General features: G+C 40.3%; 2 protein-coding genes across 2 annotated transcripts in view; both read right to left on the bottom strand.

Moving 5' to 3' along the window:
* The window catches only part of MRPL13 (mitochondrial ribosomal protein L13), a 205760-nt gene that overhangs the window by 135291 nt on the left and 55012 nt on the right, over positions 1-15457 (bottom strand). The window lies entirely within an intron of this gene.
* The window catches only part of SNTB1 (syntrophin beta 1), a 279233-nt gene continuing 269359 nt past the window's right edge, over positions 5584-15457 (bottom strand). Inside the window, exons 6-7 of the mRNA XM_050801632.1 lie at positions 12388-12578; positions 5584-8756 (exon numbers count right to left, since the gene is read on the bottom strand). Of these exons, the coding sequence (XP_050657589.1) occupies positions 8664-8756; positions 12388-12578 (284 nt within the window). The 3' untranslated portion in view covers positions 5584-8663. The remainder of the gene's footprint in view (positions 8757-12387; positions 12579-15457) is intronic.

Raw genomic sequence — 15457 nt, 5'->3', positions numbered from 1 at the left:
CCATGGGATGCCTTTTCCTGACCACGCTGCCAACAGGCAATGGATGGTCTGATTGTCAGTTTCCTGTCCTGCCTCTTGTCCCCATAGGGCTTTCTTATTTTTCACCATCTCCCGCCTCTACCCAGCTCTTCTTGCTGTGACACTGAGCAATGTTCCGTCTATGGACTCTTACACTCTTCCAAGAAAAAGCCTCATTTATGTACAAGGAAAAAAATAATAGAGAATAAAAGTCCAAAAGAGAGGCTCCTGCGGCTTTTCTGTTATCATTCAAATGTGATTCCATACTCTCCTTGGACATGGTTTAGTCATTTTAATGAGGTATTAGACTTGCTTCCCCCAGTGAAATCAAATTTAGTGTAATTTAGAGGACTGTAGGTGACATGATAATTGATTTCTGGTCACACATTCAAATAGTTCTATTATCAGGATTTTATAGACAGGTTAAATATATTATTCATCATATCGGAACATTAGTCATAAAAAAGAACCTTTTTTAAAAGGGAATTTTGAAATGCACAGTTAAGAAGTTCATGTAATCTAGAAGGGTATTAAGGTCATACCCATCATCCCCAGTCCCATTTCTCAGCAGTAACTGATAGTAACAGGCCTTTTTAAATGTATCTTTCCAGACATTTTAATACATGTACAGGCATATTATATGTGTCCATTGTTTCTCAACTAATCAGGCCCAAACACCCCTTCTATAAGCAGTACTTTTTTTTTTTTTAGACGGAGTCTGGCTCTGTCGCCCAGGCTGGAGTGCAGTGGCGGGATCTCGGCTCACTGCAAGTTCCGCCCCCCGGGTTTACGCCATTCTCCTGCCTCAGCCTCCCGAGTAGCTGGGACTACAGGCGCCCACCACCTTGCCCGGCTAGTTTTTTGTATTTTTTAGTAGAGGCGGGGTTTCACCGTGTTAGCCAGGATGGTCTCGATCTCCTGACCTCGTGATCCGCCCGTCTCGGCCTCCCAAAGTGCTGGGATTACAGGCTTGAGCCACCGCGCCCGGCCTATAAGCAGTACTTTTAATGTCTCCTTCGCTATCACAAGGTGGGATTCATAAATAATGGTCTTAGGCCAAGTTTCCTAGAAACCAAAATCTGAGGCAAAGATTTGTGCTGCTGCTTTATTTGGGAGACACGGAGATGATGAAAAAAGGAGGGGAAAGGCAGGGAAGGCAGGAAAGCAAGGCAAGGTGACATTAGTGCTCATGAGGCCCAGAGAGACACAGTCAACCACTAAGTCAGCATCTTCTCAGTCACATGAGATGTCTCTCAGGATAGAGGGTGTACAGAGAAAGCATGCCTCACACAAGTACATAAAAAGAGGAAGAAGAGGCCGGGTGCAGTGGGTCACGCCTGTAATGTCATTACTTTGGGAGGCCGAGGGAGGCAGATCACTTGAGGTCAGGAGTTTGAGACCAGCCTGGCCAACATGGTGAAACCCTGTGTCTATTAAAAAACACACACAAAAATTAGGTGGGGATGGTGGTGTCTGCCTGTAATCCCAGCTACCTGGGAGGCTGAGCAGGAGAATAGCTTGAACCTAAGAGGTGAAAGGGTGCAATGACCTGAGATTGCACCACTGCACTCCAGCCTGGGTGACAGAGTGAGATTCTGGTCTCAAAACACAAAAAACAAAAAAGGAAGAAGAGGATTATTTATTTGTGCTGGCTCCTCCTTGTTACTGACTCCTGTTTGACCCCACAAAGATTTAAATCCCCTATAGTTCTGCCTTGCTCAGGTTATGACCCAGCAGCTGCTCTGGAATCCAGCTCCTGTGCCCTGCAGTGTGCTGTCCATCTAAGTCTGGAATTGATGATAGAACTCAGAAACTGAAGTATGTGTCTCCTTTGCCTGGCTGCCTGGCAGCCACCAAACAGAGATGGGAGGGGAGGCAACATTTCCAGGCAAGCAATTGGTTGGCTCTAAGTGGCTAAACACTTGGGTCAAGCAGACCCAGCTATGGTGGTGCCTAAGGTTGGGTAAACAGCTGGAAGTTTAGGAGATGCCATGATGGCACTGAAGAAATCTGAGGATATACATAGGATGTGTCCTATACAGTAATCTAACCTATACATACATAGACTCTTAAAAATTGCTATCTCTTAACCATAAGATAAAATTTTTGGAAAAGCAAAGTAATTATAATAAAACAGTATGCATTTCAATATGGAGATGCTGGAGTATGACTACACTAAAAGACAAAATGAAGTAGTCAGATGTTTGACTTTCACACCAATTAGCCATGACTGAAGTGATGCTAAGTCAGTTGTTTGTAACTCAAGTACCATACAGACTTGTTTTTATAAAATGTTAATACCTTTTGATAATGACCTGAGCAAAATGAAACACAATCTTTTTTTCATATATATGGTAGTTGCATATCTAGAAAAGTCAGAATATATTGAATCTGTCAAAATGTTTTCGTACATAAAAGGTAGTCAGGGTCTAGGCTTGGATTATCAAATAGGTTTTTCACCAACACAAATAACCCAGGACACTCAAAAATTGTGTGGAAAATGGTTCCATTGGATGTACGGCTGTCATCAGCATTATATCTATGAACTCTGGGTCTTGTTCATTAAAGGCCAATAATGTGCCCCCTTCCTCCAGTTATTGTGACAACCAAATAGCATTACCACAGACTTCCAAAATGCCTCCATGGGGTGTGTGGAGGGTGTACTTTGACTCTTCTGGAGAGCCATTTAAAAACACAAAAAACGGGAGATATGCACCTCACAGAGCTCGCACTTAGAGATTTTGTCCGTATTAGCACTTAAAGATGGGCCATTCTTTGTAACAGTTGCAGAATGTTCAAGCATACTTCTGTGCCAGGATTTATTTAGCTAGTGATGGCCACATTGACTTTTTCAATGGTCTTGTTGCAAGCAACACTGCAGAGATGATCTTTAGACATTCGCCTTTGTGCACTCATAGAGTTATATCTCTAGAGTAAATTCCCACAAGTCAAAAGGTACATGTATTTTTAAATTTGTGTAGATATTGCCAAATTGCTCTCTCAATTATTGCAAGATATCTTACCACTAAGTATTGTAGAAGGTTTTAATCTTGGTAACTGTAGTTCTTTAAAGATGAAAATGAACTTTAAATGCCCTATTGAAAACCATTTTCAGATCATTTTACATTACTTAGTAGTTTCCAGCCTTGACTTGTCTTTTTATATAGGATATTCATGTGGACAGGAAATTGGACTTCCAGTATTTTCTAGGGTAGAACCATGGTCATGACTGAAAGTTAGGCAGATAGAAATTTGTTTTGTTTGTTTTTTTGTTTTATTTTGTTTTGTTTTGTTTTAAAGATGGAGTCTCGCTATTTTATCCAGGCTGGTCTCAAACTCTCAAACTCCTGGCCTCAAGTGATCCTCTGACCTTACGTTTTCTTTCAACATTCCCAGGCCATGGTCCAAGCCAAGGCAGAATCACAGCCATGAGGCCAAGCATGAGAGCAGGAGTGTGTCCACCTCTGAGATCAGAGTCAGCGGGAGGGGCTTTGTCCATGGGATGCCTTTTCCTGACCACGCTGCCAACAGGCAATGGATGGTCTGATTGTGTGTCAGTTTCCTGTCCTGCCTCTTGTCCCCATAGGGCTTTCTTATTTTTCACCATCTCCCACTTCTGCCAGATGTTTTGGCTCCAACAGTGTAAGAACTTTCAAACATCTCTACCCTTCCAGCAATGGAATCACCTACCTGGGGAGATGAGGTACTTCTTTCCCATACCTGGAAATTTTCAATTTCAGGCTGGATGAATAATTTCAAGGGATGTTCAGGAAGAGATTCCTGAGTTTAATGGAATATTATACAAGGTCAGTGTTTCCAAAGATGTAGTACCTGAGCCATGGTGTATGTGTGGGATGACTTTAAGTAGCACAAACTTTAAAAAGTTTTAATTGGTTTATATTTTAAAAGTTCCAATTGGTTTATATTCATTTTTACATGTATATACAATGTTGCTACATTACTAGCAAATCATATACCTTAAGTTAGTACTGCTGAAATAATAGGGTAAAGAAAACTTTTTACAGTTTGAATCTTCTGGAAACATCAAAGGATGACTGTCCTTGCCATCCACACTAGAACAAAAGCTTCGGGACCTTGAGCTTTAGGTTTGTGGTCTTGCAACTGAGAAGGGTCCCGCCACACTTTTGGAACTGTGCACCCATTGGAACCCCTGAGAGACCATCAAGCTTCAGGTGATCGTGCAACAAAGGCTCCAGCCAGTTCCAGGTGAAGACATCGCCCCTGGCCATCAAGAAACTACCCTGCCTCCACTAGATAGAGCAGCGTGAGAGAGAGTTCCGTGATTCCCGATAGGTAGAGACTACGCCTCAAGTCAGCACGAAGCAGTTACAGAAAAAAACACCATCGGTCCCTCTGCCTCCCGTAAAGATTTATGAGGATCACATCTCTAAGTGGAGAGATGAGGCAGGAAAAGAGAGTCTGGAGGCAGGGAACATAAGGCTAATTCACACTTCAGCTATAACAGGAAATAGCCTCTCCATAGGGCATACACCTTGTAACTTTACTTCATCCTCTTCATTTACATAGGACATACCTCAAGTAGAGGGTATTTAAACTCACAAAAACTCTAACAGAGCCTTTGACCCCCTATGCTCAGGCCTACACTGTGGAGTGTACTTTCGTTTTCAATAAAGCCCTTCATTCCTTCAAAAAAAAAAAGAAATAAATAATAAACTTTGGGCTAAAATATGGTTGATAGCCTCTAAGGTCTCTTCAAAATTGTGATTCTATGGTTCTAAATTTAATCTTAATATTACTAAAGTTTCAACTAGTAAAAAGACTTTGAAACCCCAGTCCATGACATTTATTACAAGCAACTTAAACACAAACCAAATTTTAGTACAACAGAGAAGTTGTGTATTTGGAGCTTGGTGTATGTGTCAAATCCCATGAAAACGTAGTTAAAAATGGGAGCCCTAAGCCCTGAGTGAAGACCCATCCTAAAACTATATTCAACTTAATAATTTGGGGACAATATTAATATTCTAGGGATCTGTTAAACTTTGCTGCAATGGGAAAAAGAAAAAACACTTTTTTTTTTTTCCCGAGATGGAGTCTTGCTCTTGTCACCCAGGCTGGAGTGCAATGGCATGATCTCGGCTCCCTGCAACCTCCGCTTCCTGGGTTCAAGCGATTTTCCTGCCTCAGCCTCCTGAGTAGCTGGGATTATAGGCACATGCCACCAGGCCTGGCTAATTTTTGCATTTTTAGGAGAGACAGGGTTTCATCATGCTGGCCAGGCTGGTCTCAAACTCCTGACCTCAGGTGATCTGCCCGCCTCGGCCTCCCAAAGTGCTGGGATTACAGGCGTGAGCCACTGTGCCCGGCCAAATCTATATATTTTTAAATGAATTCAGAAAAGTAAAAATTAGTGAAAACACAAACGTGTTGCTAGTGGCATCCCCCTTATCCTTCAGCACTTGATGGAAGAGAATAGCAAGACTTGCCTTCATACTCCCATGCTCTTCTATGAGTATTGTAAAACCACTGTCCAGGTCACCGTATTGTATATTTAGAATATCATATAAACTTCTGCACTGGAAATCAGAGGTGAATATTTATTTAATTCATATATAAATTTTACATAATATTCATGGTGCTATAAATATAGGCACATTTTTTTTTAAAGTCCAGATACATCCAAAAATTACCCCCTCACTGTAGCCTCCTATTGCAATCCCCTCAAGATGGAATATCTAACGCGTTTGTAAAACAGGGGTCAGAAAGGCCCTGCCCATTAATTTTAAAACTTTCTGACCATCAAAACCACTCTTTCCTGCTTCAACCAAGCAGAGTCAACAAGGAACATGTGTTTTCAGGGTTTTAATTGCACTAGTTGATGAATTAAGTAAATGCCTCCGCCTGGGTAGTTTGTAATAGGTTTATGGTTTGGTTTCTCCTACTTAGTTCAAGTAAGAGAAAGAAAAACCAGTATCTATATTCCTATTGGCCTTCTTTAAATTCCTATGAGATGGCCTAAAAGGATGTCACCGCACCAGGGGACTCAACCACATCTACTGAAAAATAGGCAGCTTCCCATAAAGTACAGATTAAAACATCATTCATTTATATTGGTTTTCATTTGGGGACAAACATTGTAAATTTAATAATTCATGGGATTGAGCACAGAGCAAATTGGACAAAAACAAATTCCTCAAAGTGACTTGGTTGATTCATTGACTGTACCCAAGCATGATCCAGACTTACGAGTTTGTGTCATACACACCAGCACACATCAGGCAAGATTAAAATCTACAGTGTAAAGTCATTGTAACTTGAATTCAAAATGAGAAAAAAATGAATATTGGAAATTGATTCATTAGAGCCTCTCTATTATGATACATTTTAACTTGGGGGGAAAAATGATTCAATACACAATTATCTTAGTCAAATTTTCTATTTCTTGCTAATAACATTTTAATTTACTCCAGAAAATGCATTAATTTTATTCAAATATATTTTCCTAAAATATAAATAATTAAATGTTTATAAATGTAGAGAATGTAGTTTCCATTGACCCCCACGCAGATATTAATCAGTCCAAAACTTAAGTGATAAGGAAATCATATTTGTAATTATGATCATTTTAATTTGTCTATAAATATATAATAGAATCTTGGCAACTTAATTATGAGCAGTTAACTCATACTTCATGTAGAACCGAGCACCTTAGATTACATATTGTTGAATTTAACTATTGGCATTAATATATGTATTTTAATATGTTATTTACAATACACAATTATAATTCTCTTGTATAACAACATTCCAGTGATTTTGAAAATATATAGTGAAAGTGCAATATAATTTACAAATGCATCAAAGCTTTTCTATGGTATTCAAGCTGGGACTTGACTTTTCAGCATTTGAAAATAGAAACAAACAAAAAGTCAATATCCTAAAGCTGTGTTTTCTAAAGCATTAAAAAAAAAAAACAAAACCCACTAGCTTCACAAGATGCTCCATTAGAAAGGAGTCCCGTAGGTAAGTGTGAGGAATGGCTCACCAGATTTCCCCTTGAAGAATCACAATGAACTTTAAAATCTTCAAGGAGGCAATTGTGAAATCTGTTTAACATTTTTCAGCTCAGTAAAGTGTATTAACAAACCCCTACCTCCCCCCAGCAAAACACCACTCGGTCAAGCCCCTTGGAACCTAGCGTCATATGATATATTCTTTGGGGAAATGCTGATTTAAAATAAAACTTTGCAATTCAATAAACAAATATGTCTGAGTGAGTAAAATCATGTTCCTTTAACACAGTTTCACTTTTTGAAGCTCTTTGCATGGGTATTTGTTAACGTATGATTATTTAAAACACACAGGTCTAACAAGAGATGTCTGTCTGTGTAAACTACAGGAAAAGTGTTCGAAATGTTTATAGAGATCCTAGAGCTCATTTTCAAGGTTTGAGAAAAATGACTTCAAAATCAATAGGTGTTATTTTTAGCGAATTTGATTTGAAAGATAAAAGCAAAAGCATTAAATCAGTAATGTGCTATGTCTGAAAATACTCCTGTAGAAAAATATCAGGTCATTATATTATTTCCCTGGAATTCTGAAAGGACTGCAGATACTATCAATAGATTTGATTATAGCAGTCAGTCTATATGTAAAACCCAGCATTGTCCAGAATTAAATGAGGCTGCTCTATTACTTGCTTGAAAATGCATGCATACAAGCACAGGCAAAAACAAGGGTCAGTAAGTTGCTTACTGTTTCCACTGAAAACCATGAAATAGGGATAATTAGTTAACTCCAACAATGTGAGTTGTTTTATATGTGTATCAGATGACAATCTTTTCTGAAAAAATACCCATAATTCACTCTCTATAAATAAAGCTGTAATTCTTGGCTACAAGACAGCAGATCTTGGTGTGAGTGTAGTCCCAGAATTAATCCTTTGTGCATACAACTCTTTAGCAAAGCTTATCAATTTAAGCAGTCTACTTTGGCTCAGATTCTACTAGCTTACAGCTCAGATCAGTATCTGATGCTTTATTTAATTCCTGCTCAGTATATGCTAATGGAATCATTCTACACTACTGAAAGATAATTCGTGTTTAAAAAGTAACAGCTGCTTCATACTTAAATAGAAGGTGGGTTTCTATTTGAAATATATTTCTTTTCCTACAAGTGAAAGTCAACTCAGCAAGAATTGGGAAATAAATCACAATAAAAAAAGGGATCATTGTTACTGGGCATAGGGGCTAGGAGGAGTAGGTAAAAATGTCCATTTCTCAACTATTTGGGCCTTGTGTACCTGGTGAACCAGTTACCTAGGAACTGGGATGATTAAGATCTGCACATGCTGTTCTAATGGTCATGTCCTTGTTGTCATTATTTCAAAGCTATGCTGTGTGTTTCCCGTCACCTCACCTCTTTAACCTTGTACTGTTCTAGAAAGTTTTACTCTGATATTTCTCACGGTACTTTCACAGGGTATCCCTTGTAGTTGCTGAAACTGATAGAGGAGTCTGGGACAGTTACATATGACTCTTGAGGGCTAAAGCTGACTGTAGCACGCTACATCTAGTGCACTGCTCACTACAGATGGTGTCTGATGTCACGTTCTCTGGTGGCATTGCAGCCCTTCTTTTCTTAAAGGCAAGTCGCCCCTGTCTTCAGGCCACCAAGCCCAGTCTTGTAATCTTAGCTGACAGGAAGGAATGAATGATGAAAACAATTGGCTTGGGGCAGGAATGAAGGTCCAGTTGCTGAAATTTAAAAAGAAGAGAGCATGAGCGATTTTAAATTAATGCTTGATGTAGATGAGTGATTTGCACATCAAATGAATCTATATGCACTTCCTGCTTTTAAGTGTTAACTGGAGCAATTATGCTCTAAAATCATTGCCCCTCCATCAGGGAAATGCAAATCAAAACCACAATGAGATACCATCTCACACCAGTTAGAATGGCAATCATTAAAAAGTCAGGAAACAACAGGTGCTGGAGAGGATGTGGAGAAATAGGAACACTTTTACACTGTTGGTGGGATTGTAAACTAGTTCAACCATTATGGAAAACAGTATGGTGATTCCTCAAGGATCTAGAACTAGAAGTACCATATGACCCAGCCATCCCATTACTGGGTATATACCCAAAGGATTATAAGTCATGCTGCTATAAAGACACATGCACACATGTGTTCATTGCAGCACTATTCACAATAGCAAAGACTTGGAATCAACCCAAATGTCCATCAGTGACAGACTAGATTAAGAAAATGTGGCACATATACACCATGGAATACTATGCAGCCATAAAAAAAGATGAGTTTGTGTCCTTTGTAGGGACATGGATGAAGCTGGAGACCATCATTCTCAGCAAACTATCGCAAGAACAGAAAACCAAACACCGCATGTTCTCACTCATAGGTAGGAACTGAACAATGAGATCACTTGGACTCGGGAAGGGGAACATCACACACCGGGGCCTATGATGAGGAGGGGGAATGGGGGAGGGATTGCACTGGGAGTTATACTTGATGTAAATGACTGGTTGATGGGTGCTGATGAGTTGATGGGTGCAGCGCACCAACATGGCACAAGTATACGTATGTAACAAACCTGCACGTTACGCACATGTACCCTAGAACTTAAAGTATAATAATAAAAAAAAGTAAAAATAAAATAAAATAAAATAAAATCATTGCCCCTCAATGAGATAAAGGAACAACTCTTTGAACTTATTCCTTACATCTCATGTATCTTTTTTCCAAAATAGGTCCTGTGAAATTTAGATATACCAATACCATAAATATTGATGTTGTCCTTCTTGACTGTCTAAGCCATTTATTTTTGGTACCACAATAGTGATATTTATTCATGTTGGATTTGATACAGTATGAAGCAGTACTAAATTTCACATCTGAAGATTAGGTTTGAATCCTGGTTCTGATGCTTTTCAGACGTACAATCTTGGATAAGTCTCTTAAAATTCTTCTCAGTCCTACTAATTCACAGTCATTTGAGTATTAAAGGAGCTACTATATGTGAAACTTCCTCATAAACTAAAACACAGAACCCATGCTAAGCAGCTGTGTGGTCATCATCCTCAGTCTTGAACTGTTTAAGCATGTATGCCACATCTCTGGGAAGGCACCATCTGAGTCTTATGCCTCTTGATGTGTTCCTTGAGAACCTGGCACACGCAAGACATACAGTCTGAGCAGGAGAGTCCTTCGAAAGTTGAATTTTATCACCTGACCTAATTTAGGGAAATTGGGAGAGCTGTTCTCAGTTCTCTTCTGCTGTCCCCAGTTTTGTTCTGATGATGACAATGTTGGAGAATCACAACCACCTGCGCATATTATAGCTACCAAAGTTAAGGTGGTACTCATTATGAGCCAGGTACTGTGCTAAATATCTTCTATCCACTATCTTACTTAATTCTCACAGCATCCCGATGAGGAAGCTATTGTTATTATCTCCATTTTTTTATATAGGGAAACTAAGATTCAGGGAAGTTATGAAACTTTCTGAAATATAGATCTTACAGTAAATGAAAAGCGTGGACTCAAATGTAAGTCTGTCTAATGCCAGAGCCAGGGCTTAACCACAACATTCTATGTCACTAACACAGAAGGAAACTTTTGAAAGAGACATTAAAGATTAGCTACTTCAATCCGTATATTTTATGGATGGGAGACTGAGATAGAAAGCAATGAAAGGACTTTCCCAAGAGAGTTGGTGAGTTTGTTGCAGACTCAGAAAGAGAACCCAGGTCTTGACCCTCAGTTTATTGCATTTCCTACAGCTCATCTCTGCTCCCTTCCCCCTCCACACTGGGACGGTCTGTGGCCCACCTCCAGGATTGCTTAAACAGACATAGGGGGTAGAGGGGAAGGAGGCTGTGTCTGAATTTGAGCTTGTCAACTAAATGTACTGGCAGTAAAAATCAGTTCTTCCTAAATCTTCCAAGTCAGGCTGTAATTACTGGCAGAAAGGCTGAAATTTAGACATAAGTGATTTTCCTCATGGGCAAAAATAGCCTTGAATTTTTAAGCCAAGGATAAAGCAGGAGACTGATTCTTACTCTTTTCCACTTTGCTAGAGAGTAGTCACCTTTAGGAAAAAGCACACGATAGGTGATTGATAGAGCAGCAACTGAATTAGAAATATTCTTAGTAAAATGGACTTTCAAGTCACTACTTTATTTCCAAGTGGGTGCCTCACACTGAACCTACTGATTGAAACATACAAACAAACAAACATTTGATAAAAATTCTGTAGATCCATTTTAAAAGTTAGAAAAATGCTTGGCTAGAAATAACTCTCAGAAAGTGAATGTCAGCAAACCAAGTGTCAGCCACAGGGAATGGCCTCCATCATGGCTGCCTATGGCACTCGTGGCAAGAAATGTGGTACTGTCTTGGTACCAGAAGTATGGCATCATTTAGAAGAGTGGGGCTGCAATTTTGAGATAAAAAGTCCCTATGGTCTGTTAAGTGTGTTCTGCCCTTTTCTTCCTGAAAGCCAACAAATTCATTGAGTAACCCAGTGGCTAGGGAGGACCTAAACAGAGACTAGTCATTACAAAATCAAAGTCCTCTTTGAAGTTCTACATTTGACAGCTTAAATGAGATACTATGTTTTCCTGAAATGCCAAGGATGACACTTGCTAGAGAGTATAAGAATGTGCAATTCTCACCCTTGTGTGCAAGTGAAGTCATATACTTTTTCATTATGGCAGGCAGAAACCATCTCAGGAAATGATGAATTTCAACGCATGGACTACTTGCATTGAGATGAGACATATGTTACTTTCACGGATAAATTTGCTAATTTTGTTGCATATTGTTTGACATCAGCTCCATTCTTCTGTGCCCTCCTCTGGCCCTCTCTCCACTCCAGTGGAGTTGATCATTTTCTTTTCATTTTCCTGCTGCTCTCTTGCTCTGCTCCTCATCTGGCCCCTCCTGTCTCTTTGCTCTCTGTTCTCTCCTCGGAGACTTCCCTGATAGTAGGGACCATGTATTTTAGTTCACTGCATCCCTAACATCTAGCACAATGCCAAGGTTATAAGAGATGCTTGATACTTTTTAAAACTGCAGGGTACATTTTTTAAGCTGGTGAGACCCTATTTGATAAGAATTTAATCTAGCTTTGTAAAGGATTCTTTCCTTTGACTCAAATATTTATGTAGTCTTCTAATGGAAAATGAGACCGAAGAAAAGAACTTTGAAATAATTGAACCTAATCACTGTATTTCAAGGATCAAATAAAACATGGGCTTGCAAGTACATCATTAGCAGTCAAATGCTGAATAAGAGTAAGGCAGCATTATGTTGCATGATGAAATATCAATATATGAAATCACATGGTCTAAAGAAAAGTACACTTACAATCTCTCCATCTTTGCCTCCAAAATCTAAATACAGCATCCTGATTCCATCATCTGAAGACATTTTGAGCTTTTCATAAGGAGACTGTATGATGGTCTTGGGAAAGGCACCCTCCTGTGGTTCAGTGGTAACAGAAAATCCATTCTCATAATGTATGGTCAAACGGCACTCCTGGTTTTTGTAGGTGCAAGCTGAGAGAGAAAGAGAGAGAAAGAGAGAAAAAGAGACAAGTATGAACAATGGCGATCAATCCATTTTCCCAATCACTCACTTCATGCCTCCTCAGTCCCAGCGATCAGCTACAAATTTCTTACTAAAATAAAAATATAGTCATTGTTCATGAAAATATACTCTTTGGATTTATTTTGGTGGTATAATTTTAAAAGCCCCATAGAATTAAGGAAAAAAATGGAAAGAAATTCCTTTTGTTGGGATCTACTGAATGTTATCTGCGTTCTAGTCCCTATCTAGCCATCTAACACACAGGTCTATAGGTGTACTTGCCTTCCAACAGCCCTATAGGCCTTGTCTCAAGCCAGAAAAACAGAACTTTGATTTAAATAAGGCCAGCAGGCGCACTGGCTCACACCTGTAATCCCAACTTTGGGAGGCCGAGGCGGGCAGATCACTTGAGGTCAGGAGTTCGAGACCAGCCTGGCCAATATGGTGCAACCCCATCTCTACTAAAAATACAAATATTAGCCAGACGTGGTGGTGTATGCCTGTAGTCCCAGCTACTCTGGAGGCTGAGGCAGGAGAATGGCTTGAACCTGGGAGGCAGAGGTTGCCGTAAGTCAAGATCGCTCCACTGTATTCCAGCCTGGGTGACAGACCAAGACTCTATCTCAAAAAAAAAAAAAAAAAAATTTTTTAAATAAATAAAGACACCTTTGAATCACCATCCTTATCATCATCAACACACACACACACACAATTATATCTACCACCTGGTGAAAGAAGACAGCATACACCCATGATATTATCAAAGTTAACTAATGTAAATACATAAGTCAGGAATGAGTAGTTTAGAAATAGTCTAATTTTTAATAGTCTAACAAATCTCGTTTTAGAAATTGAGAGGGGTGCTCTTTTAATTTCCCTGATGATCTTGGATCCTGGAAAAGCTGCTATTGCTGACAGACCTCAGATGTGGCATCTTCCATGAAGAGCACCCTGGGTGTGGCATCCAGGAATCTCAGGGGTGGCATCCACATGGTGCCCTCTGATCCAAAGGCACAAAGCAAAAACTTCTTGAGCAGGTGCGGTGCCAGCTTTTATCTGGGATTCTCACTATGTTTAGGAAGAGTCCTGCTCTTTAAGCTTATGGGCTGGGCACGGGGACTGCCACAGCATCCTAACTCCTATTTAGGAAGACTTGTGAATGTTTAAAACTCTTGATCAAAGAGTTCTGAAAAAGGTTATTATGGATCAGATTGGATTTTTTTGCTTCATAAAACACCACATTTAACAGACCCTGACAAGTAAATTGGCTAAGGTTTTGATCTACATCTAAAAGTTCTGTAGGGAAACCAGGACACTCCCTGCTGGGGGTGGGGCTTGGAGGCATAAGAGCAAATTCCTTTTCTTTTCTTTATTGATTGAGAACTTGCTGTACATCATCATTTGCTCCACACAATGGATTTATTTTGGTGGTGTAATTTTAAAAGCCCCATAGAATTAAGGAAAAAAAAATGGGAAGAAATTCCTTTTGCTGGGATCTACTAGTCCCTATCTAACTATCTAAGAACACACAGGTCTATAGGTGTACTTGCCTTCCAATGGCCCTGTAGGTCTTGTCTCAAGCCAGAAAAAACAGAACTTTGATTTAAATAAGGCCAGCAGGTGCACTGGCTCACACCTGTAATCCCAACTTTGGAAGGCCGAGGCGGGCAGATAACTTGAGGTCAGGAGTTTGAGACCAGCCTCGAACTTCTGAAGCCTGAACACAGCCCGATATTATAGGTGGAAAAAGGAAAGCTCAGAGACATGAACACGTCACCAGTCCAGGTTGTTTGCCTTTCAAAATTCAAGTTCTTTGCACTCTGCCCTGTGTTCCTTCTGGGTCTGGCACTCAGGACAAGGAGGGATGTGGAGAAGGAGCTGGGCACAGAATTGCTCAACTTTCCTACCTCATGATAATGACAGTAGGTGGGGAGGCCTTCAAAGTTTTGGGGAAGAAATAGAGATCTCCATTGCTCACAGAATGCGGTGGATTTTAATCAGAGCTCTGATTAAAACATATGCCCTTTCTCCTGACTGACTTACAGATATCTTTCGACTTGTAACTAGCGCTCATCTTTTCCTCTAACAGGTCTATAACTCCTTCTGGGAACAGTCCCTGAACCCTGCCCTCTGCCAGCCCTCCCATCCAAGGATGTCCAAGGAAAATGGCACAGAGATTGTACTGATAGCACTGCCTCCCCATCTGTAATCCCAGCTACTTAGGAGGCTGAGGCAGCAGAATTGCTTGAACCCGGGAGGTGGAGGTTGCAGTGAGATCTCGCCATTGTACTCCAGCCCAGGTGACAAGAGCAAAACTCCATCCCCCCCACCCCCCAAAAAAGTTTGTTTTTCAAAGTATGAAACTACCGACACATTAAATGCCTGGCATATAGCAGGTCTTTAATACATACTGTACTATAGAAGTGTTCTTCCTTCTACACACATCTCCCGTTTCTACCACCGACTTGCCCTTTCAAAGAGCTCTGTGTGGATGTGGCCTGTACTCACTCAGCACTTCCATTCTGCCTCTGCCTCTTCATTCACACCAGGGCAGGGGCACGGGTCACTCTTCCCAGAACTGTACCTTTGCTCTGCTTATCGCCACCACGATGCCTTTGGCTCCTGCTCTTTTTTACTGCCCTGGGTCTCTAGTTGATATGGTTTGGATGTTTTATCCCCTCCAAATCTCATGCTGAAATGTAATCCCCAGTATGGAGGTGGGGCTTGGTGGAAGGTGTTTGGCTGTTGGGGGCGGATCCTTCATGAATAGCTTGGTTCCCTCCTCCTTTCAGTAATGAGTGAGCTCTTGCTTTGAATTCATGAGAGACCTGGTTGTTTAAAATAGTGC

This window comes from Macaca thibetana, chromosome 8, assembly GCF_024542745.1.
Source record: "Macaca thibetana thibetana isolate TM-01 chromosome 8, ASM2454274v1, whole genome shotgun sequence".
Lineage (NCBI taxonomy): Eukaryota > Metazoa > Chordata > Mammalia > Primates > Cercopithecidae > Macaca > Macaca thibetana.
Note: the sequence above shows the minus strand (reverse complement) of the source record. Positions and strands in the feature narration are given on the sequence as shown.